At 41.7% G+C, this 24,683-nt stretch overlaps 2 protein-coding genes across 3 annotated transcripts; one reads left to right on the forward strand and one right to left on the reverse strand.

Moving 5' to 3' along the window:
- The first annotated feature begins 3,213 nt into the window (after positions 1–3,213).
- Positions 3,214–8,232, forward strand: LOC131881439 (dual specificity protein phosphatase 16-like). The gene is made up of 3 exons (XM_059228294.1): positions 3,214–3,778; positions 3,980–5,000; positions 5,101–8,232. Exons 2-3 carry the CDS (start codon positions 4,095–4,097, stop codon positions 5,182–5,184), a joined length of 990 nt encoding a protein of 329 aa, XP_059084277.1. The 5' UTR covers positions 3,214–3,778; positions 3,980–4,094; the 3' UTR covers positions 5,185–8,232.
- An 837-nt stretch (positions 8,233–9,069) lies between these two features.
- Positions 9,070–24,012, reverse strand: LOC131881438 (activating signal cointegrator 1 complex subunit 3-like). 2 transcript variants are annotated; one of them, XM_059228292.1, is made up of 20 exons: positions 23,755–23,999; positions 23,067–23,173; positions 22,463–22,929; positions 22,159–22,396; positions 21,590–21,937; positions 21,113–21,521; positions 20,818–21,037; positions 20,629–20,749; positions 19,851–20,561; positions 19,042–19,463; positions 18,476–18,960; positions 17,976–18,409; positions 17,738–17,875; positions 16,789–17,667; positions 16,363–16,716; positions 10,457–11,020; positions 10,241–10,399; positions 10,008–10,131; positions 9,690–9,948; positions 9,070–9,509 (listed from the first exon to the last, which is right to left on the reverse strand). In XM_059228292.1, the coding sequence occupies exons 1-20, from the start codon at positions 23,943–23,945 to the stop codon at positions 9,420–9,422; spliced, it is 6,720 nt and encodes a 2,239-aa protein (XP_059084275.1). In that variant the 5' UTR covers positions 23,946–23,999; the 3' UTR covers positions 9,070–9,419. The 2 variants fall into 2 exon arrangements, with proteins under 2 accessions (XP_059084275.1, XP_059084276.1); XM_059228293.1 differs by lacking the exons at positions 9,690–9,948; positions 10,008–10,131 and having other exon boundaries at positions 23,755–24,012.
- Positions 24,013–24,683: the final 671 nt, after the last annotated feature.

Below are 24,683 nucleotides of genomic sequence, written 5' to 3' on the forward strand. Positions count from 1 at the left end.
TGTCGCTGGTGGGCAAAATGTTTCATTCGTAGTCAAGCTACTTAGGACAACTATGGTACAAATTTGAATCGTTGACGGCTCGTCCAAATTCAGACTCCTTGTCAAGCAATCACTCTCGTCTAGCACGCTTCATAAAACGGGTTTGAGTAAGTTCTCCGACCACATTTTTAAGAACAAAATTTTGAAGGGGTTAAATGGGGCTCAATTTAAAGTTTTCATCCATGTGGTGGAAACAGTGGCTTTTCCTTGCTTTAGTGTCCTTGGTCCGACAAGCTTGAATCTTGGCAATCTCTAGATTGGTTTGATCCGCATGCACATCATCATCGTCTTCCTCGTCGATTGGATTTGAAATGGGGGCACGGGGTGATTGACTAACCACATGAATAACCGGAAATCACGTCTGTCTTTTGCCTGTTTTTAAACAGCTGTAACAAGAGCGATATTTGGATTGTGAAAAAAACATCTTGTGAAACTCGGCGCACACTTTTGCCTCCTTTTATTAGTTTTCGAATTCTGAGGGTCAGATTATGGTCGATCTTCACCTTGGTGTTCAAGAGCAGTGCTAGTCGCCTGGCACTTATATTTTTCTGCCGCTTTGACGCTGAACATACCCGCCACCATTCTGGTGCAACTCTTTGCCCCAGGCAGTCGAGGTCGATCGGCAGTTCCTGGTTATGGACGTAGGAATGTTATCGACTTCAGACAGCACAAAAATTTGCTTGTCCAGTATCAACTGTCAAATTTTGGTTGATTTGTGAAAATTGACCTTTAAAAAGTGAAACACGTCTCCTGAAATCAGGGTTATTAATGATAATGATAACTATGATAACTTATCATAAACGTTAAAAAATGTGCTGCCACACACCTTTCACGATTTAAAAGACCTTAGAACGTTTTGCCAATACCATTACGGCTTGGGATAATGTGAAGAAAAATATTCATGTCACCAAGAAGAAGCGTCTATGATGAAGATGGATGAACAGATGATCAAACCCTAGACGTGCTGGGATGGCCATGATTATTCGGATTTCTTGAATTGGGTGTCAATTCATATACTTAGCTTGATAACCTTAAACTTCGAACCAATAAATGAGGCCATTCATCAGGGAAACAGCAAAATTCGAAGTTAAACCCGTCTGGTCGAAAAGTGAAAGCAACTCCAATCGGAGTAAATTGTTGTTTTGTGACCCTTCTAATCATTAAAATAGCCGTATAATAACTAATCTATTTGAAACTTACGGTCATGTCCAGTTGTGTATAATAAAACAGAATAAATATGTACAAACATGTACAAGAATGGGTCAAGAAAAGTGAGTCAAATAGGTGGATGAAAATTGTGATATCACAAATGAATTGACTAGATTTGTTTCAGTGTACACGAACGAAATGAAGAGGCAGGGAGCATGCAGTACAGATACAATTTGGTAGAGGTAAGTGATGAAGATCTTGGTTATTGCAGAGAAGATGATTGGCCAGATTGAACAGATCCTTTGTCAGCTCCCGTTTGTTATCGATCGTATTTGCTATTTTCAACCATCCTGATAAACGTAATCCTTCGATTTACCCCGAATGGTTGATCATCTACTCATGCTTGCCATAATGCTTAATATAAAAGTTGCTGCCAGATAACCACGTTCTAAACACGCCAGATGTCCCTCCAAAAACGCCAATTCAAGACCTTCTCGGCCAAATTTGCTTCAAAAATCGCCAGAAAAACGCCAGATATGTTTTGATCTACAATAAGATGCTTTTCTACTTGAATTTAATTTACTTGACCATCATTAATTATTTGTGTCATACCCAAAACTAGCTTCCACCACGGACTATCATAACCAGATATTCAAGAATGTGGAGTGAAATTAGCAGAGTTGCAGATAGGTTACCCTACTGTGAGGATGTTACTATTCAACTACTTTGAAACATTGCTTCTCAGGAAGAAAAACCAATCTTTATAGATTTCAGTGGATGTATGTAGAGGTGCATGAACGTTTTTACCACGTCAAAAGAACAGAGAAGTGTTTTTCAGCTTCAAACATCTTAGAATATATGACAGAATTTTCTTTTCAACTCTGAAAGCTTTTATAGTTTTATGTTAGTCAATGGTCTAGTTTTTCGAAAGAGGGGGAATGGGGTGGAGACTTTTTCAGATCGTGAATCAAAGAGGAATATATACGTGTCGATATTTAGAAGACCCTTGCAACCTATCCCTGTATGGTTAGGGACTGTGTTCAAGTCCAGAAGGGTTAGCGGCCCCTATATCCAAGCCCGGTAGGGTAGGGACCCTTTCTAAAACAAGTGGAAATTTTGTTAGCTTGACCATACCTTCAATTCAGTGGAAAAATGTGCTGCCAGTTTTGTCCAAAAGCCAAATCTTTCCTTTTTATTGTATTATCTAGAAAGCAGTCGTGAGAACAGTAGATTGAAATAGCTTGTGAAATTGAACACTAACTATGAAACCTCTATTCAAACAATAGTGTACCTATTCTATGTGCACCAAACACAGCTATGTTATTTCTAGAGAAATGAACTGATGAACATACATGTGACCCATGATTCACAATACATGCCTGTCACTTTGTGCCCAAAAGTGTGATGTACATAAATAAGTGGTTGCATGAAACTGCAAGTGTGACGAGATAAAATTGCCAAGGCACAAGTTACATTTTTGTAAAGCATCTTGAGGACTAAGGAAAAATATGTCAATTTTATTAATTTTTGGGTCAAAAACACGCCAAAAGTCAGTCGCAAACGCCAGCATCCCGCTAAAATCAGCCTATCCGTTAATATTGAAACATTATCTGCCACACCTAGCTCAAAAGCGCCAGAAACCTACCAGATTTCTCTTCCCCGGCAGACAATCTGAAAACGCCAGAAGTAGCAAACCCTGGCTGGCAAAACCGCCATGTGGCAGCACTGGCTTGTTCAACGGATAATACTCTGATATAGTCTGGCACCTTCGAGTCTATTCTCTCGTTTCTTTTTTCGCACATATTGTATATCTAGCGACGGAATTAAGCTTGCCCATTGGACGATTGGAGGGAAGTTGAAAATATAAATGATGACTGAAAGGGTACTAGAATACAATACTCAAATTCAAATGTAGCGCAAGCATGATGTTAGTGGAACAAGATCACAAAGGTCTTGAAATCTCTTGCAAAGAGCTTGTGTACCGGGCTGACGATCGGGCCTGGCATTCCATTTGTTCAGAGCTATTTGACTACTTGTTTCAACTCGCCGTCGCCTGTAAGGAATCGTTGGGAAGGGAACGCATAGCAGCAGGTCATCTTGGGTTTTATTCAAGCTGGAGCTAGCCTTATGCCTCGGAAATACATCTTTCCATCCTGAACGAATGGCCAAGCAACATGAATGAGGAGAGCGCCTTAGGTCAAATTTAAGCCTCGCAGTCGTAATGGCGGAAGCTCAATGATCCAGCTTTCTTTCTTTGTCGCATTTTATCTGAGAATAGTGAGGCGGTTAATTCATCTTGAGCAATGAGCAATGCAAGCGTAGTGAGTCGAGTGCCAACCTGACCAAAGGAAAGTGACACTGATTTTGAATTTTGGGCGTGTGGCTTTCATCAAGAACAGTCCCAGCCGGACTTGATGATCAGGAGAACTTAGGTTCACCCAAAGTTTAGTCGCTCAGTGATCTCTTTCTCTGTTGTGTCACGGAGGCAAGTCAGTCAGTCAGTCAGTCATTTCTGAGGTCTTAAAAGTGTCTTCAAGAAGTGAAAGCAGCCCCATATTCAATCGTTATGGCCTCACGTTGAAAAAATCAAGTAAGTGCTATTCTTGATACAGATTTCTGACAATAAAGGCGCACATTCGTCGTACACTCCTTGTGTCCGTTTTTGCGCTTTAGTTTCCAGGAGAACTTTTTATGAACTTGAAGTTCGCATTTATTTGTTGACGAGTCCGTATGTAGAATCAGGCAACTTTCAATGCATTGATTATCTGTCGTGTTCTTTGTTTTTCTCTAGGATAAAGAAATAAGACTCATCATGATCCACGAAGCCCTGATATAATAAGCGAAGCAGGAGCAAAAGAAGAAGTAATTTACAAGTTCAATAACCATTAAGAACACTGGCTGCCATCATGGTGCTTTTTCGTGGGGAGCAATATTTTCACAACAACCCATCAGTTCTGACTGATAAGCTTTATTTGTCAGCCGCTCGAGTGATCTCGTCGAGGTTGTTGGTGGATTTGGGAATCACTTGTGTCATCAATGCGACGCTTGAACTTCCCACTATGGCTTATAACACACCAGATTGTTTACAAATTGCTGTGGAGGATCGAGTGGCATCCAAATTATACATTTATTTTGATCTCGTAGCCGACAAGATCAACTCCATCCACGCCCAACCCAATGGAAGACTTCTAATTTACTGTCGTGCTGGCATGTCCAGGTCAGCGTCGTTGTGTATTGCGTACTTTATAAAATACCATAGGATGACATTGGACGAAGCCTTTGCCTATGTCAAAGAGCGTCGACCCATAATCCATCCCAATATTGGATTCCTTCGTCAACTTCGAGACTACGAGAAAAAACTCCAAGCCATTAGATCTGGGGTCGAGTGCCCTTTGTCATACCAGAAACGCTGTGATGTCCCCCTGCCTCCTCTGACCTATGCCACACAAGATTCTTGCGATGATCTCATTAGAGACTACGATGTTCAAACTAAGGTTATCAAGCCTAAGCCAAAGCCGAGAAAGCCGAAAATAAACTTCACCGAGGTCATGGAACTTTGTGCGGAGACCTACCAAACGACCAGCGTTCAGATTTGCTCGGAGCATGAATTGCACAACTCCTCATGCTCTACTTCTACTAATGTGATTTCCCTTGAGACATCTGTGAAACAGATGACAGAACCCACAGGGGCCGTGGCCACTGTTAGAGCCCCGACAACCACTTTCGACACAATGGATTCTGAAGACTTGCGCTCGTTGTTCCAACATCGGAGGGTACCATTCACAAAATTGTCTGAGCCCGGAAAGATTGCCGTAAGTTACTTACAGCTTCAACTCGACCATTTGGAAATTCCCTTCGGTGGTGGATCCCCAGACATGGATCTAATTAATAATCCCATGCATGCTTTCTCAGTCTTTACAGAACTGCGGGTATTTCTGGCGAACACTCAGACAATCACTTTGGAATGTCTCGGCGACAATGTTTCCCAAAATATAAATGCCAACTCCAACGGCATCCCTCAATTAGCTAGTGCATGTGATTGGTTCGTTCTTGAAAACCTGCCTCATGCGACGTGCTCATTCGTGTTTGACGTCCATTGTGCTATTGAAAACAATATCAACCAGATCTGCTTCTCTATCGAGAATTTCAAAACAGTGGAAATGAACCAGTTGGTTCATTTACAACCTCGGCCACAACCAGAACTTCCTTCCACGCAAAATGATAATGGCCAAGTGAAGAGGACCGGAATTTCACGCTCATCGATCCAATTGTCCGGGCTGAGGCTCTCCCCTGTGCCAAAAAAAGTGCGAGCAACGCTGGCTCTCGAGAAAAACGGCGAATGCAAATCAGTTTGCCTAATCACCCATCCGTCAATCATATTTGAAGCTCTGAACCAGTGTAATATTTCATTTGATTTTAGTCTACAATGGTTCACTACCGACTTTCATGTAAAGAAGTATCGAACGTGTCGTTACTTTCAAGCTTTGACTCTGGAAACTCATTCGGAAGAGCAATTGAGAGAAGTTCCTAGTGTGAGCGTCAAATTAGTGTTTGGAACCGCAACCCTCATCAGTCAACTTGGGCTCGAGATTGTAGAAAATTATTTTTGGGATGACGTTGATTGGATGGGCGCCAACGAAATCATGCCTGGCTTGGAATACCCGTTATACAAAACAGTAATGCTAAATGATCCTGAGAGGCTCTTGTTCAAGGCACTAGAAGGACCTCCAGTGGAAGTGGCTTGGTGTTTTGCGCTAAACCGGAAAAAGTCCCCCACCAGTGTCTGTTTTGTGGTTCAAAAGAGGGTGATCACACCCTCAAACGAAAGGCAAAGTACCGAACCAGAAATACAGTGGGCCAATGACGAATATAATGTGGATCTGTCCTTTGCCTACCATGAAACATATCCTTTCGATGCTTTGGAAATGACAATGCCTAAAGTTTCAGTGGTTCAAGAAATTAAAGATTCCATAAAAAGAGCGCTTGTTGTGATAGCTATGGATGAGGCACCTCTGCATTCGTTGACCAATCTGATGCGGTTCCAATTTCAGAAGTACAGCCCCTGGTTTATTACCAATATATGTGTACATCCGATGATTCAGGTCTCAGAACAGAGTCTTCAGCTCGCACTCGAAATGGTGACTTTTTATTGTGAACCCACCATTTTTTATGTAAATCCAATTCTAGTCCGTTGGACGAGCTTGGCTAATCAAGTAGCATCAAGATCGGCTCCAGATATTCGATACGAGCTGATGGAGTTGGTGTGTATTCCTGATGCGTTTGGAGACATGCAAACACTAAAGAGCATGATCTTGTGCCAATCAGATCTTGTCAAGATTGGAATCTGGTTGGAGGTTTTTGAACGCAGCGTCATAAACGCCAGACCAATCTATCCATTGATAACAAACGTGGATGCATTCCCCCTTGCCATAAAGTCAGAAGTCAACATTCAAGGATGGACCTATCATGATATTGATGTCCGACCGAAAAGGTGTTTCCACTCCAAGATCGGGCTCGAAATGCAATATCAAACTCAAACCTGCTACGAAGTTTTGGTTTTGGAGAATACTGAAAACCTCTATTTCGAATTGGAAGACGCCTTTACCCAAGAAGCTTTGATTTCAGAGCCGAGCTATGTATTTGCATATGGTACATTCTACGAGGCAGATGATGTTTTACTTTGGGATGATTCCCTAGTTCGCAAAGACACCCATTTTGAAGAAGGTTTCAGGATTAGGGCCCTAATTACTTTGTCTCCGTTCAACGAATTGGCATGTCATAAAGAAGTCCCCATTTATGGCGAATGTGAACCGCTTAGAATCGTGGCTTTGTCTTGGATGGAACGCCACGCATTCACTAAAGTTACGCCTCTTTTGAGTGTTTCCACAATCAAAGTATACGAAGCCATGCACATGGCCATGCAGATGCCGAAATACGAATTCGTGCAAGATGTGGAAGACTTTCCAGACTGGGGAACTGTGCCAAATTTCATCTTCGAGTGTCAAGATCGTCTTACCGGGCCTTTGGATACTTTTTGGTACTTTGACATGTCCAAAGCACCTTCTAACCAGGCAGAGGGTCTTGCACCAACCAACTTAAAACTATTCTTGCCTGACCCAGAAACTGTCGACAGACTTGAGAAGCAGGGTTCCTCTTCGTCGTCGGTCGAAAGAGACAGTGACAAGAACCGCAACGTTTTTCGCTATCCCCATGAACCTGAACAAGCATCTAGTGTTAGGTTACATCGAGCAAATGTTAAAAAACACGTCTCTTTCCAAGAAGCGACTCATTCTGGCGAATCTCCCGATGCCGTCATCTCACATTCGTGGTCCCCGGTCCAATTCCGTCAAATATCGTCAAAAGGGAAACGATCTAGATCTGGCAATAAAAGGAGTCCCACCATTACAACTGGTAATCTGGTCTCATTTCAAAGACCCCGCAATCAGTCCAAGAATAGAAGTGAATCGCAATCTAAATCAGCAAAAGATAACCACACGGAGGCTGATGATAGGCGAATCATGGCCAACTTGGAGGCCTCGGTCCGTCAATCTAGCGATCTCTTGCTTCAAATAAAAGCTGGAGAGACGGCACCTCATGTTGTTTCCAGTTCCTCAGACTTCAATCGAGCCAACCAAGATGGTCGAAATGGATTGATCAATTCGGAAGTACGATATAAGAGAGGAGCAGCAAGAGGTGGGGATGCGCCAATTGAGTACGCAGAGGCGGTTGGTAGTTCCCCTGTATCTGAATTGACCTTAAGAAGTCTTTTGGAATCTGCGCAGAAATGGGTGCGTTATTCTTCAACACGACCTGGTCATCGAGAACGCTCAAGATCAAGACACCGAAGATAATTGAGCAGTTTTCTAGGTGTTTTTACTTCTATGATGACCTTGGAAATATCATTATTTCTATTATCATTAGCAATAGCAACGGAACTGACGAAGAAATTTACCTTTTTTTTCAAGCAAAGTCAAAGCTCTGTAATGCATGAGGACAATCAATGCCCAACCTCTTCAATAAAACAACTTAAGTTGGAAATGAAAACAGTCGGTTTTGGAAAGATTGTTCCACACTGGTTTTTTTAATCTAGTAACGTAGTGGGATAAGCTCGCCCCAAAACATTTTGTCTTTAGCCTATACTTCAAGTGGTTTACTACAACGAGGGTGAGCCAAAATATAGATGCACGCCTTGCCTCAACAAGCTTGGGCGGCTTTACACTAAGATGCTTCCTCCGTTTAGGTAAAATAGGAAAGTTTCTGCTTTCATTACCTCTCCTGAACTTCAAGACATGCAAGACATGCATGTTATGGGTGCCATAATCGACATTTCACGAAATCTCTTTTTCCCTTGACACCTAGCGTCTGCTGACCTGAAAACATCTTTTCCAGTGCAACTAATGTTGGTTGAGCCACGGACTTCTAGAAATATGGACTGCGAACGAGCTTGCCGGCAAATCTGCCTGCTCTTGGTCATAACCACTCTGAGACACTTTTCGAAATAAAATAAGAAACGTAAATCTCTTCAATTAACGGTAGGTCAATTTTAAATCATTTACATGCAAAGTCGATCGTTTCATAGTTATGTTGTCAAAAGCTTATGTAGCTGACCAAAAGCAGGCCGAAAATTTACAACATAACTTTGAACATGTCTCCTGAGTTCCCTAAGCATAGGTTTTGGCTCAAACTTGGCTGAGTTCATCTATTTAACAAGACCTTGTGGTCGTATGAAGTGCTTATTTGGAATAAGATGAGCGGTTTAGGAGGTAGGATATTTTTGCTTCCGTTTACAGTCCATATCTCTAGAAGTCCGTGGTTGAGCACACTCTTTCTGTTGTGTTATATGATCCAAAGGTACATTGCGAAAATGGGAAAACTTGCCAATTAGACAGCGTAACCAATCGTATTATAAGAACGTTGACTAACATCATTACAGGAGTAATCACAATCGCTTAATCATTTTGAACTAACCATTTCGAATTGAGTTCAAGAAAATAACCTAGTTTAAAATGTCTGACGGTCCTCTTCCTTTTTTTCTGCGCAGGGGATTACAGATTCAGCAGATGGGTCCATTTTCCTCCTCTTGATTGCTTTTGTTGGCCTTGTTGTTTGTCTCTTCGCCACCTTGGTAGTGTCGATGTATCTAGTTATTTTCTGGATAATATATCTCGCCGGGCCTTAACCATAATGAAATCGTTCTGGGCATTGACATTGACGTTGTTCTTCAGCTTTTGTTACAAATTTTGCTCAATTCTGGTTTTTTCTTCTCGAAGTAAAGCAAAGCGAGCTTCGTCATCCTCGAAATCGGTATCCTCTTCGTTCTCCTAATAAATGGGAAATAAAAAGAACAAATTTCAGTAAATCTCTCTGGATTTCCACACACGAGTACTTCAAATAAAATGAAGAAAGTATTGTAAAAACACAACAAATACCTTGTTTTTCGGTGAATGAAACATGAAATTAAATGCCCTAAAGGTAAGATTGATGCCCTAAAAATTACTTACAATATTTTGACACTCTTCAACGACGTCCAAATGGAGAGCGTATTGCTGATCCAAACCCAAGTAACAATCTGACATGATGAACAAGGTATAGACCATCTTGCTCGGCTTCTCGGGGGTAAAAAAGGTGAGTTGATGTTGATCGGAACCGTTTTTCTTCCTACCACCGTTCGAACTTCCAACCCGCTTTAAGGCCACTAGTTCTTTGTCATCAATGCAGCCCAGCACTAAGAACCAGCCTTCATCCTTGGGCTTGGGAAATCTAGAAAGCCCGGTAAGGAATTAGATGTTGGGTCTTTGCTCCCTACTCCCCTTGCTTACTTGGGTGCAAATGCTTTGCCGTCACGATGCAAAAACTTGTTGTTCCTCTGAAGGTCAACAGATAACCGATATTCCTTGTCTAGACCCACTTTAATCCAGGCCTGTTTCACATGCGAATTCGAGGCTAATGTGATAATCATGAAACACAAAACTCGTAATCATACTTTTGATACTCTAAGCAAAAGGGCATGCTTGCATTGAAGTATTCTTGAAAATTAAAAGGTCTTTAATACCTTCATCACACAGGTTGATGATGTGCTTTGTACCCCCGATAGAGCAAATAGATAATCGTGGGTGCATTTGGGGAAACTGATCGATGGCTTGGAAAATGTCTGAAATCTCAGACTCACAAAGATCCGATCGAAGTACTGAGGCGACGCTCTCTCGATCACCTTAAAAACGAATAAAATGCGTGAGTGATTTATCAGGAACGATGTTTTAGTTCTCACCTAAGGAATGAAGAATTTCCGGTAAACTCTGAATAGGAGAAGAGTGATCGTTTTTAATTCGGGCAAACAACGAGGCTTCGTGGCTATCCACGTTGGGTAAGCACATCAAGGAGGAATCCGTGTGCCAGCGTCCTTGAATAACCATTTGAAGTAACACTTGTATTTGTAGGGTTGTCTTGAGCCAACCCAAATCCGCTACCACATCAATCATGGCTTGTAGGATTCGAATGGCTTGGTCCATGACTGACTTCGTATCTGTGTGATAATCCTGAATGGGCAACAGGTTTCGACAAAAATGACTCTGGAGGAGCAAATGAGTTTTCTGATGGGGACTGTCCATATCATAGGGGTTCAAGGTAATGGGACAGAGTTTGGCTAACTCTGTATTCATTTGGTCTTCGTTGTGTCTCACTGGCAATTCTGAGTATTCCTTTGAATCACAAAGGACCTTCAGAAGCTCTTCGGTCTGCATTTCTGGGCTTAGTTCGTTGTTGAATTGGCCAATTGTTTCATGAGAGAGGTAGTAGTAGGAGGCGATACGACCCAAAACAGTTGACTGGATGCCTAAATTCCATGAATACGAGTAGTTAGTGCAAGCATCATTATTAAAACATGATTAAATCAAGAGCAGTTCTTTTGAATTTCAAAATCCGAAGACATCTTTAGTCAGTTCCTGGCCGTATCCAAGCTACTCGTGTGCAAACGTACTCGTATATGAGGGAAATTAAGTCCGTGCATTTTTCAAACGGGACTGATTTTGCGAATCAAATTGGCTAACAGATTACAATCCATTCATATAATTGCAATATAAGAACAAGAATATAATCAGCTGAATCGTATTGTCAAACGAGGGTAAGAGAATATCTGAAGTTCGTTACTCTCTGCCTTTTGGACAGAAATATTGTTTTTAAAGTCGTGAAAATGCAGCAAAAAAAAGTTGTAATAAAGCATAACTGATTTGCTGAGTTATCCATTAGGTTTCTTCATTTCATTTACAAGAAATTAAAAGATCTTTCTCGGACTGCTCGACATTAGGACACTCTTTATAGCCTTTTCTTTATTGAGCGGTATTAGCGCCCTCTGCTTCGTCTAGGTGCGGACAAACAAAAGCAGAAGCAAGAGAGGACGCTCTAAAATACCAGGCAAAGGATTATTAAATGAACAATATATTGCTCAAGTACTGAGACAATAAATAAGCCACCAAATCTTCTTGGAGAAGATTCAAATCCTCTATGGGAAAATTCCGAACAATTATGACATCCGAACAATTATGAACTTTCAAATCCAGAGACGCTTATACTATGAAAACTCTATACAAATCTATTGTTCAACCGCATTTAGAATATGCTTCCCCAATCTGGGCGCCAATGAATGTAGGGGGGCTGAATAAGATTGAAAAAGTACAAAGAAGTTTTACAAAATATATTGCAGGCATGTCCCACTTAAGCTATTGGGAAAGACTTCAATCCCTTGAATTATATAGTATTCAGTGTAGGTACGAACGCTACCTAATCCTTTATGTTTTTAAATGTCTCCATGCACTTTGTCCTAACCCGGGAATGAAGTATAACGTAAGTGACAGACGAGGCATCACGTGTGAAATCAAATTTAATTTCAACCCATCAGATAAAAAGTTGGTGAAGACCTTAAAATCCTGTTTTGTACTAAACCGAGCACCCACCCTTTATAATCTGCTACCATGCTCACTTCGACGATTCTATTTACTAGATGATCCATTGTTAAGTTTTAAGCGACATTTAGATCGTTTTTTATCAACCATCCCAGACCAGCCTTTCGTTCAAGGGTGCCCTAGAGCGGCAAACTCGAACGCATTATGTGACCAAATCTTTTATCAATTGTGACTTACGGGGAACTCATTCTCCTGTATCGGTATATCAAACCCGAAAGAATTAAAAATAAATAAATAAATAAGAATTAGACAGGTGTCATGATGGCAAGTAAAACCCCAATGCTGCTCCCTTTTTGCCCACTTTCTCAAACAGAAAATAGGGAGTTAATTTTGGTATTTGAATTTGTTGGAGGACCAAATATTGTATAAGGTTGACGTGGTAGCAATCCCACTAATCACAATCTTCCATTACCGGAGATTACTACCCTTGAGAAGTTAGCCCGTGAAAACCAATTTTAAAAGAGATAAAATTGATACAACTATGATCCAATCAATTAAAACCCATAGATACGACTGCGTCTGCACCTTTCACTAGCAGTTCAATACAAATAGCATCTCACAACACACCTCATGACAAAAGCTGAGGGAAAACATTTGAACACTTGCTATTACTTCAATCAAGCAATGCTGTGTTCTTATTGTCCTAATAAAGGTCAAAAAGGCCTTGAATTTGCATAGAAGCAAATAAAAAAACTTCCAATAATAATGAACAAGCTAAGAAGGAAACCGATAAGGACCTAAATGACTAAACGGCTGAAAATATTCATTAGTACAGTTTTGCTGAGAGCAGTTGCACGTTTTGTTGCTTCTGATCTTTTCAAACCCCTGATCTGAGTGTGTTGTGTAAGTGACCACGTGGCTGCTTAAGGCAAGACATTTTTTCTTTAGCTTTCTATTCTTCCCATCACTAAAAGTTTAGTTTTATATCTTCTATTCCTATGTTCATGTCGCATTTCAATTTTTTCGCTTGTCAATATTTTAATCCCAGTTCTAGTTCATTTCGTGTATCTTTTATTTACGGATTATTTCATTATTTGATTGTTTGGTCTGTTCATTTCTCAACCGGGCTTTCCGAGTCAGATTTTGGTACTTTAGTTGCGTGATTACAACAACGTTGGATGGATGGTTTTGATGCACACCCTGACAGTTTTCATGAAGCCCCACTTTTGTTACTTTCAATATAACAAGACCACGACAAACCAGTAACGATGACATGTTCAGTTTCATACATGTGTACATACACAACAGCCATACAAAAAAGCCCTGTGGACTTATGAAAAGGGCTTTGTTCACCTTGTTCCTAAGACAAAGGTCTTACGATATGTTTGCTCATGTAGCAATGGTCAATGATTTTTGATAAGCTCTAAACTATTCTAAGTTTGTGAAGTGAGTGAAACTTCATTCAAGTTAATTCACGAAGATAGTGGGTGGTGCTTGTCACATTTTACAAACATCTTATTGAAATTCCAGCTTGGCCTGTTTCACTCATTTAAATACTGGTCTTACTTCTCTTAGCACTCAATCCTACTGCCCTGTATTTAAAGAGTGCAACAGTGAGGTCAGGACATCATTGCAGTTAATTTTGAGCTTTCAATTCTGTTCCAAAACATTATGTTTACATGGATCCAAGATCCAAACCAAACACATTTTGTAAATTTTGTGCTTTAAGAGTTAGTTCTAAGGCTTAAGTACTCTTCAGGCATCCTTATCTGCCATCACAGCAACACCAGATTCAAACTTAGTATTCTTAAATAGAAATATAAAAAGTGGCTTAACATCTGGCATTTGAAACATTTGAAGCCCGTTAAAGGGTGCCTGAAGGGTAGCAAAAGCCGTATATGACACGCAGAATCAGAGAATTTAATGTAAATGCGTTTGAAGGGACTTTCTGAAGGGGGCAGGAACTGTCTAGAGCTGTTTTTAGAAGGGAAAACTTCGCCCTTCATTAATAAGACATTCATTATGGTACCCTTAATAGCTTGGGTTGGTTACACCCAGCCACTACTTGACTTTGGGAAGAACCAGTAAATTGGTTCACCTAGAATGGTTACACCCCGTATTCCGATCCAAAGAAGCACATTTTCAAATTAGGTGAAAATCGCAAATGCCCACTCAATTCAAAATTCCTGTCTCTAATTTGTCGTAGGAAGAGCTAATTAGGTTGTTGTAAGATATTTTGGATGATCAAATATTTTTGGTAGTCTCCCTGATTAATTTCGCATCTTAATCCCGTATTCTTTGACACCCCGGACTATTACATGAGTGTTACCATAGCTTGCGTCTTTGGTTTTGCTTGGGCAAAAGTCCTTTGTGAGCATTTTAACGCAAAAATATCATTTTCCAGATCTGAAGTATACAATAACAGAAGTTGAACAATGCGCAAGAGTATTTGACCTTCAATATATCATATCTATGGGAACCACCCATGGAAAAACATTGTTCGTACATTTCTTCTTGTTGATTTTGTTTGAAACTCGAGCAGGGGCTGATTGTTGGAAAACGATTTGTTCGACGTCCTGTACGTACTTCAAGTACCCGCGCACGAATTGCGCAGGTCGGGTAGGATTGGGATGCTATAAAAAAATTGTCGGGTGTCCGACTCGGCCAAGTGCGGGGCAAAACTTACGAGTCAAGTTGATAAGTAAATTTGAAGTATATCTGACAAAGAGCAAGCGGTAGGCTGAAACTGAAATGAAGTAAAAGGACGTGCCTTAAATTTAGGAGATCTAAAATTTTATTTTAATCTACAATTCAAAAAGTGGTGCAGTATTCCTCTGACCAATTTGAGGGAAAACCCGTTCACCATCCATTTTTTTAGAACTTCAGGTTCCAAAACATTCAAGTAATGCCATGATGGTCATCAATGTCGGGAGCCGGACCAAGCCGGACCAAAGTACTCGACTAAGTTTTTCGAAAAACACAAAACCGAAGAAACGAAACCAAAAGGACCATTTTCGAAAAATTACGGATAATGGATCATAATTATTAAAAATGTGTTTGCGCACTGAGGGTCGGTGGGTAGAGTCTCAACCGCCCGGCAAAGCCAGCCATCAACAACGTCCTTATACTCTTTCCAATGGGCAGCGTCATGTCCGTATCAGTTTAGTCCTCCATCTATGGGCGTGGTTGGCGTCTTAAAGTCTCCATGAGAAAGGTTGGGGAAGAGAATCAATCCGGGGAACTCTCACATCTAAGTAAACCACTGCACCACGTCTTTCCCATACAAGGGTGACTTCCAAAGGCAAGATTCGAACCCTGCCCTTTGTATGCCGCCCTCTAGTCAGTACGTGAAACTACTAAACTATCAGAGATCTTTAACTTGAAAACGTATATCTTCTGGATTCTTGTGCGCATACTATGCTTGGGCACTAAAATATACTTTTGAAAAACAATTATTTTATTTGACTTCTAACAGGAATGGCTCGGATAGCAAAACCATACATGAAATCATGTTCACATGTCAGTCTTTCTTCGGCTCAATCCTTTTTCTAATTCTAATTCTTAACCCTTAGTATGACATTTACTCATTATGCACAATTGTCCTTGAGCCCGTTAAAAAAGGTGGGAAATTCGAAATGTGTACAATAATCTTTCTTTTTTCGGCTTTTAGGTGTAGACAGATTTTCGAAAAAAATATATCGAATTTTCGAAAACAGAAGTCTAGTATCAATTGTCACGCATGAGAGTAAAGTAATGTCACTGTTGTCACTGGTATGGGAAAAAATCGCTGAGAAATTGTCAAGCTTTATGTGTATATAAAAAAGTCAGAAAACAATGACAAAACCAAAATACTGAAGCTCTAGAACTTCCTTGGCAGGGCTTCTGCTCGATAAAATAGAAAGAAATCCATTCAATTATGATTAATTTTCAATTCTTAATGGTCAACGATGAATCTTCCTTTATAAAAAGAGGTTTTTCAAAGAAAAGAGGAGTATGCACAGAAAAATAGGGACTTAAAGTTCCCAAAAAACAAATGGAGAAGAATAGAGGAGTCGCACGAGGCCTACTAATGCCTTGCCCTGTGCACAATATCTTTTCCGGACATCATGTGACCCGGGTCACTACTCATACATAGTATTATAATAAGAATTAGCCAAAAACAACACAAACGCATTATAGTCAGAACTGTCTACGATGTGCTTGGATCTTAAAATTGAATGCAACCGCTCAAAGTACTACCGTGACCATTGTCGTTACTTTAAGAAGAACTACCTACCTTTCCCATCATCGTCAATCTCAATGCAGCACGAGCTTTCTAGGGTGTACAGGGCTCCATCGATGGTTTCCGTGAGGAAATGGTTCAAGTTAGTCTCATCCACTCCTTCTAAGCCATAATAGGTGGGATTTTGAATCAACCTTCGAAAAAAGTACGTCCAAGTAATGTAGTCTAAGGCATCCTGCTTAGTTTGAATGGTGCCAGCCACAATTTCGGCGTTCAAATGGTCTGGAAGCACACTATGAAGGCTCGACTCAACCGGAAATGGCTCGTACAAAAACTTCTTATAAAAGTGCTTCTTGACATCATGCACAAAGACACAAGCCACTCCCTTATCGTCATACTGGGGACGCCCTAAATTAAGATATTAAAACATAAATGGAAAAGGCCCTCTAGAGACTCAACACGTTAAGCTTGAATTTTAACCTGCTCGTCCCATCATTTGAAGAACGTCCGTGATTGGCATGTCGACGTAACGCTTAAGTTTTCCGTCAAAATACTCGGTTCCTTTGACGATGACCAAATGCGTTGGGAAGTTCACACCCCAAGCCACGGTGGCGGTAGCGATAAGCACTTGGATTTTCTGGTTAACATAGAGCTCCTCTACTGTTTTCCGGTCACGCTCAACCAATCCTGCATGATGCAATCCAATTCCAAACGCAAGTGTATGTCGCAAATTTTGGTCTTTGATGGATTGGACCACTCTCTCCATTTCATTTTCAGGCATGTGCACCCACATGCGCGGATCGTTTTGCTCAGATACACTAGATATCAAATCAAAAGCCGTGGCACGTGTCTGACGACGTGAAGCAACAAAGATTAAGGAAGGCTTTGTTGGAGAGTGTTGTTGAATGGCCTGAAAAGCCGGTCGATTCATGGTAGCCATTCGGGGACAATAATGTTTGCCTGGAAAGCCCGAGATGTGCACCTCAAGTGGAACGGGTCGAACTGAAGGTCGAAAGTTATATAAACCGTTTTCACCGATGCCCAGCCAATCGGCTAGATCACGTGCATTGGCAAGGGCTGTGGAAAGACCAATGATTCTTAAGTTTCGGCTCGTGTGAGAGGATATGAAGTTGGTGCGGGAGACGATCACTTCAAGGACCGGTCCACGATCTTCGCCCAATAGGTGGATCTCGTCAATAATGATCAAGGCCACTTCCTGAACATAATTTCTAGTCTGCCAAGATCGAGATACTCCATCCCATTTTTCAGGAGTGGTTACGATTACGCTTGACTCTTGAATAGCTCGCATGTCCGGAGTTACATCTCCCGTGAGCTCGACTACTTTCTTCCTCAGAGTACCTGGACATTGAAAACCGAATTAAAAACGGGACAACGCACCAAGTTCTTTTGGGAGACAAGATATACAAACCCTCCAAACGCCTTTTCCAATCTTCCATTCTTTCGCGGACAAGAGCCTTCATGGGAGCAATGTAAACAACTTTGGCTTTGGGAAAGTCTCTGAACACCTTCAACATGGCAATTTCAGCGACGATCGTCTTTCCTGATCCTTAAGGAAGAGTTTTATTAGACTGTTACGCTTCCTTCATTTAAAATTACATACTCATAAATATACTGAAAAGAATATCGGACACCAAGGGGAAGCTTACCTGTAGGGGCGCCCAAAAGCACATTTCGGTCAGAGTGGTAAAGCGTGTGAAATATTTGCGTTTGAATGGCGTTGAAATGAGAGAATTTGTATAGCATTTCGAACTGCTTGTCGTTTAGAGCAGACACGGGAAGCGGCTGAAGATCCAAAAGGTCCGTGGGAGGAGTGTGTCGCTCAGGCAAGATCAGATGCTTAAACGAGATAGCCGTATAATTCTCACTTCCAATCCAGCGATCCGAGATGGCCCGGATGTAGTACTGGGTTGGCAGGGGCTCGAAGATGGGAATCGTGAACACCACTTCTTGGGTTTCATTTATCTTAACTTGCTTTTTCGAGAGCAGGACGTATTCGTGATGATAAATGTGATTGTTCTCTGGGTCCTCGACCCACAACCAAAATGGCTCAGAAGATATTCCATGGATTCGATCATTCCACCTGGAGCAGTGATCAAAAGCTAGTTGAATCGACTTTCGGTGTGAAATGCATACTGTTAATCATTACCGGAAGTTTGGAGTGATGTTCAAGCGCACTCTCAAGACAGTACGGGTAATTGGTTGAATGGTCGCTTCCAGCTCAATCAATGGAATCTCAAAAGCCGCTTTCTTTACCTCCCCACCGGCTTTGATGTGATGCAACAGATGTCCTATCTCCTTTCCATCCATATCTCGCAGCCGATCTAGAGTAAAATTGCGGTGCTCCAGTTTGCTCAAGATATCGGGCTTGAGCGACGGATGTTGCTTTAAGGGATTCTCAAAATCCCACATTTGTTTTTCGATCGTTTTAGCAAATTTCAATACTCGTCCAGCCAAAAGGGGCCAATTTTTCCGCAGGACAATCTCAAAGAGTGCTCGAACAATTCGACTGGCATTAGTGACAACATAATTCATGTCAGATATCAATGAAAACGAATTAACACGTCCCCTTGATATGTAAGTCTGGATCAAGATGTTGACCTTCCCATGAACATTTTCCGAGCCTCCAGAAACCTAAGAAAAAGATGTGCGCAAAGTCCAAGACGCAGAGCAGAATAGAATTGATGCTAGTGCATAGACGATTGCTCAACTTACGGGTACTTCACAATTGACATGGGTGAGATCATCCAGCTCGTCCATTTCATCGTCCCGAACCTTCAACTGCTCAAATTCTTGAGCTTGCGAAACCATCGCTAAAATATCTGCTTCGTTCATGATAGGTCTAATGAGCTCATTGAACACTTCAACGGTGTCGTATTTGATGTAGAAATGGGAGGCGGTGCGGCCCAGATCAGTGGCGTGAAGATATCCAGTGCGCTCGTCAAAGCGAATCATTTTTGCCTTGTCAAGACGTTTTGCTGCATCCGTTATGATATCACGGCGCTTAATTTCGAGGAGGGGGTCATCTCTAAGCTCTTGATAACTGATTCCGTAAACAAGGGGATTTTTCTTCATCCTCACATACAAATACGTATAGGATAGCCATTTGACTCCTTCCTCGATATTGGTTACCGTGCCTGTGATAAAACTAATACATTTTGGATGGGGTAAGTGAAAAGTAAAGGTGTTAAAAAGTGTAATTCATATTGGGATATAAATTCATTAATGTAAGGCATTATGTTTGATTTATAAATTAGAGCTTAAATTTCGGTAAAATTTGCAACTCCCTTGCCTTTAAGGCTCCAAGCAAAAGAAGCAGGAAGTATCAAGCTAATTGAATCAAAAGCGTCGCATAGTTTTCACAACAAATATATACATGACAATTCGAACTCAATTTTTAACATTTGCCTTCGTTTTTGATGTTGCGGCACCAAGAAAAAATACAAAAGCCCTTGTGAAAACACAAGTCTTAATTTAAAAGTTAAATATTCAATATTCCGCTCTGTAAAACAGTTCATCCTTACCTAGGGAGATTTCGGCGTTCAAATTGTCTGCGATTAAGACAATGAAGTTGGATTCGATGGGGAACTGATTGGTCATCAGTGACAGGTAATGGCTGAGCTTATCGTGAGTGGTCAATATAATTCCGTGGCCGGACTTATCAAATTGAGGACGGCCGGCACGACCAAAGATCTGCAGTACATCTAATATGCCCAGATCTACAAATGCACCTCGCTTGGAATCATAGATTTCTGTTCCCTTGATGATGACGCCGTGTGCGGGCAAATTTACACCCCATGCCAAGGTAGCAGTACAAACAAGTACTTTGATCAGACCTTGACTAAAGAACTTTTCCACCAGGTTGCGATCTGTTCGCAACATACCCGCATGATGAAACCCAATACCGCCTTCGAAGAGCTCTCGCAATTGTTTGTTTCGAGATTTGAGCACCGAATTGCGGGCCTGGCCCAAATGGGAAGAACTGGGGGGCTCAAACAATGAGGTCTGTCCCTTATTTTGAGCCAATTCTCGCATCAGCATCCCTGTTTTCACCGTAGCATTCCGCGCATGAACGAAGATCATGACCTGCTTATCCTTTTTGAGGAACTCGATGACCTTGTCGTAACATAATTCGTTCATGTCGTTCATTTGTTGCATCACGCGGTAATCTTTGATACCCACAAAAGTCTGCGCCAAGGGAACTGGACGAAAACGGCCGTCGAAGAAAAATAACCCTGGAACAAAATAGTCCCCGTTAGATCAAATATCAAGGGTCGTAATCAATTACTAACATAATCCAACCTGATCTGGGGCTAACCCCGAGGAAGTTAGATACGTCAATGTAATTAGGTAATGTGGCCGAGAGTCCAACCACGCGTATCACCGTTTGAGAGCTTTCTACTAGTCGCAATGTTCTGGCCACCTTGTTTTAAAAGAAAACCGTGACAAAATCAAGGAAATGTTTAAATATTGAATAATCAATACACGTACCAAAGTTTCCACGACCGGTCCACGATCCCCATGAAGAAGATGGACTTCGTCAATAATTATGAGTCTTACCAGTTGCGTGAGTGATACGTCACCAGGTTTTCGTGTCACCACGTCCCATTTCTCAGGGGTAGTTACTAACATTTGTGTATTCATTATTTCGGTTTTGGTAAGCTGCATGTCGCCAGTTAACTCACGAACAGCAATTCCCAGTGGAGCTAACCTAAATTGAAGGAATGGTTAGGTTTTATAAAGTGGCGAGGGCAGAGGTAGGTACGGTGTCGGCGTATTATCATACCGCTTGCCAAAACTTCCAGTCATCTCAGCGGCCAAAGCTTTCATCGGTGCCACGTAGACAATTTTAAAGGCATCTTTTTTTATGACACCATTCACGATATTTTGTCTGATGGCTTGAGTAATACACAGCATTGCTACATTGGTCTTGCCTGCCCCAGTTGGCGCGCATACTAAAAGGTTCTGATTTGTGTGATAGGCAGAGTCAAAAACAACGGATTGAATTCGATTCAAATGCTGAATTCCTTTGAAAGTGACTTGTCCAATCTCATCGAGGGACGAAACCGGAACGAGATCCTTCCCGGTGCTCACTGGAGAAGCGCCTACTGCGGGCAATGTGTACTCCTCGAACTTTTTTTCATCTTTCCGCTCAAATCCGGATGGAAGTTGCAATTTCACACCTTGAACAAACCCTGGACGTAGTAAACAAAACGAGACGTTTTAGAATAAATTCGGGAATAATCAAATTCATTGGACTTACCCGCTGCGGATTTGGTTTGAGCCAAGCTGTCAAATACAAAAGGTAGCTTTGGTTCTACAGCCATGCCATCCCTCAGCTCTTTCGATTCTTTGAAAAGAGGCTGCATTTGAGCATTAGTTAAAGCTGCTTGACGTTTGGTGCGTAGATCTACCGGGTCGAACATAGAAGTTGGATCACGGGTCTCAAAATGGTCTCCCTCGCCGTCAAGTTTGTTGAGAATTCTTTGAATTTTTTTCTCCTCCTTCCGCGCTTGTTTCTTCATCTGCCGTTCTTCCTCCGATTGAACCATTACTTGACAGCCATAAGTGGGCATGGCCATTTCAGGTGCAATAAGGTGCGGTTGGGCCCCTATAGTCGAGACATATTCTCAATAAAAACACGATTCTTGGTTATGCATTGTAATTCGCAACCTACGACACCAGATTGCAAACTAGTAATAATGAATTTAAACGCATTTTTAAGGTCAGAGCAAATATCACTTTCTGAGCTTAGAAACCATACAATTATCATGCAGCTAAGCACTGGTTTTCAATATGCTTGATTAAAGGTATCAAACTGGGTGGACTTACTAGCCGCTGCAGAAATGATTTCCTGGCGCATGTTACCCAAACTTTCCCGATGGGAACGAGTAAGTTCGCTTCGATGCTCCAAGAGTTGCTGTATCAGTTCAAAGTGATCGAAGCCTATCCATTCGAACATCTCAGTCTGCAATTCATCAGAAGAGCGGGCTGAGCCGAGGATTTCAATCAGGGCTTGCACTAACTCGTTCAACGACAACCCAGTGGGATGCTTGGGGCCAAACGCAGTCTGAAAGAAGTTATTAGGGAAACTGACATTCAAGATAATTAATCCGAAATATTCACCAAATCATACTTCCAAGATGCTTTCCAACCAAGCCAAGTCAAATTGAAGAACGGGACCTTCAGACGCTAATAAACCTTGAGCACCTGACCTCAGTTCGAAAGTGATGTCGCGCCGCAAATTGTAAGCCTCATCCGTCACCTGAACCAGGGCGTCCCAATCTCGAGGCCCAACCAGACGCCGGTCAAGGACAGATTCAAACGCCAAGTTTTCGCCAAAAACCGCACGATGACAGCCTTTCTTCGCGACAAATTCTCGAGACGTCAGGTATCTTTGTAGTGAAGAGAGGCGGTCTGGCTTGAGATCTGACACGCTTTGGTGGACCAAGGTGTGGAGCTCCCGGCCTTGTTCCAAGCTGAGCGGGCCTAGGAGAGTTTTGAGTTGGCCATGGAAATGAAGAGTGAATTCAGCTTGAGGAAGCGTCATGCTCAGGACTTCGACGGACGCCTCATCTAACACAGTTGAACCAAGGTCGTCGCCTAAACGAGCATTTGAAGAGCCGAACGGATGGATGCATGCATGGAGAGAAGGAAGAAAGCAAGTCAATGTGAATTCCGTGTGTGCTCAAACTTAGGTCCTTCAGCAGCAGTTTGGTAACGTTCCGATGGTATCTTACCTAGAGCTTCCCGCACAAAGCCACGCACTCGGCTAGCATTAGCTGCACTCAGGCCGAGGGCCTGCACCTCAGACCAAATCCAAGACGACGGACTTCCAATATCGCAACTATCAAAAGAAATTGAAAATCAAGGTCAAAGTCAAGTAGTCTTCGCCTGGAAGAGATGGCTTCTTTCGATAAACGTTTTTTCCCACCGATTAGAAACCCCGACTTAGCGCTGTTGCTTTTTAAATTTCTGGCAAAGTGAGATAAGGTTCAGGTAGAGACTTTGAGGGCTAATAATATCGTGTTAGGTTAAGTTGAGTCATGTTGGTTGGGTTAGGTTAGGTTTGATAAATTAGGGCAGCTTTACACTGCAGTGGAGGACCAGGATTGAATCCGGTTTGAGGATTGAAGTAGGACTATGGCTGGAGAGTCCAGCGGAGAACTCGAGACTTTCACTGTACAAGTCGAACAAAACGACTCGTATTGTGAAATCTAAAACAAAGAATGAGATATTTTTTTTCACAAATCCGGACTCGAGTCTGGACCCGCCTCGGCACTTGTCCTACTTCCATCCTCAAACCGGATTCAATCCTGGTCTTCCATCGTCGTGTAAAGCCGCCCTTAGCTTAAGTTTAAAAAAGTAGCATCGCCCACTGAGCGGTGGAGATTGGAGAATAACGTCTACCGGTTCCTTTTCACGTACTCATCGCGATATCTGGCCGGTTGGTTGGCTTGACGACGACGTTGTTGCAAAGGCTCAGCACGGGCCTCGTCAGCCACACCTGTGTCCTGATCGGACACGTGGATCCATCGCTCATGGGCGTGACTCACATGGCCAAAACGGCGCAAATAGCCGCTCAATCGAGGCGGTGGTGAGCGGTCGGGATAACCCATGTGTCCTCTGGTGAGAACTCTATTTAGATGCTCAATTGAAACCTTCAAGGCAGAGGCAGTTTCAAGAACTCACAAGATTGTGTTGTTCTATCGGATTGTTACCCTAGTCAGCGTTGCCAGATTTTCACTACCGTTGGAGGCCAATTTCGTGCTCACAAGCAGCTATTTGGAGGCCACTATTGTTACTACCTCTTTTCATTAACTGAAACATCTTAAACAGTTGATACATGGAATAATACACTTTTTAATAACTATTGGTAACAAGTTATCCATTTTTCACTTCTTGGAGCAGCTAATCACACAAAAGTTTTGGAAGCATATCTCTCACTAACACCATGGCAAGATACTCCACAGCACGGATTACGGTATTTCCCATAATGAATTAATGATTTTGACAAGCAATATTTTTTCTGAAAAATGAAAGCCCTACAGTTTGCCAACATTATTGGGGCAAATTCGAGTGTACTTAAGTCTTTTGCTGCATTTTGGAGAAATTTCTTCAGAAAATGAGATTTACTACATCATGAATGTAATATACAGTATGTATCAAAAGTTTTGTCGGGTTTTTAGTTTAGGAATCACTCCAAATTTTATTTCATATTTTTTTTTGTAAAATAACAAATAATTATTTATCAATATATCTCCCTTTCAATTTAATGCATTTTTTAATTCGGTTTGGCATCCCTTCAATCAAATTTCGTAAAGTTTGCCTCGGAATCTCTGACCAGACTTTTTTTA

This window comes from Tigriopus californicus, chromosome 5 (assembly GCF_007210705.1).
Source record: "Tigriopus californicus strain San Diego chromosome 5, Tcal_SD_v2.1, whole genome shotgun sequence".
Lineage (NCBI taxonomy): Eukaryota > Metazoa > Arthropoda > Copepoda > Harpacticoida > Harpacticidae > Tigriopus > Tigriopus californicus.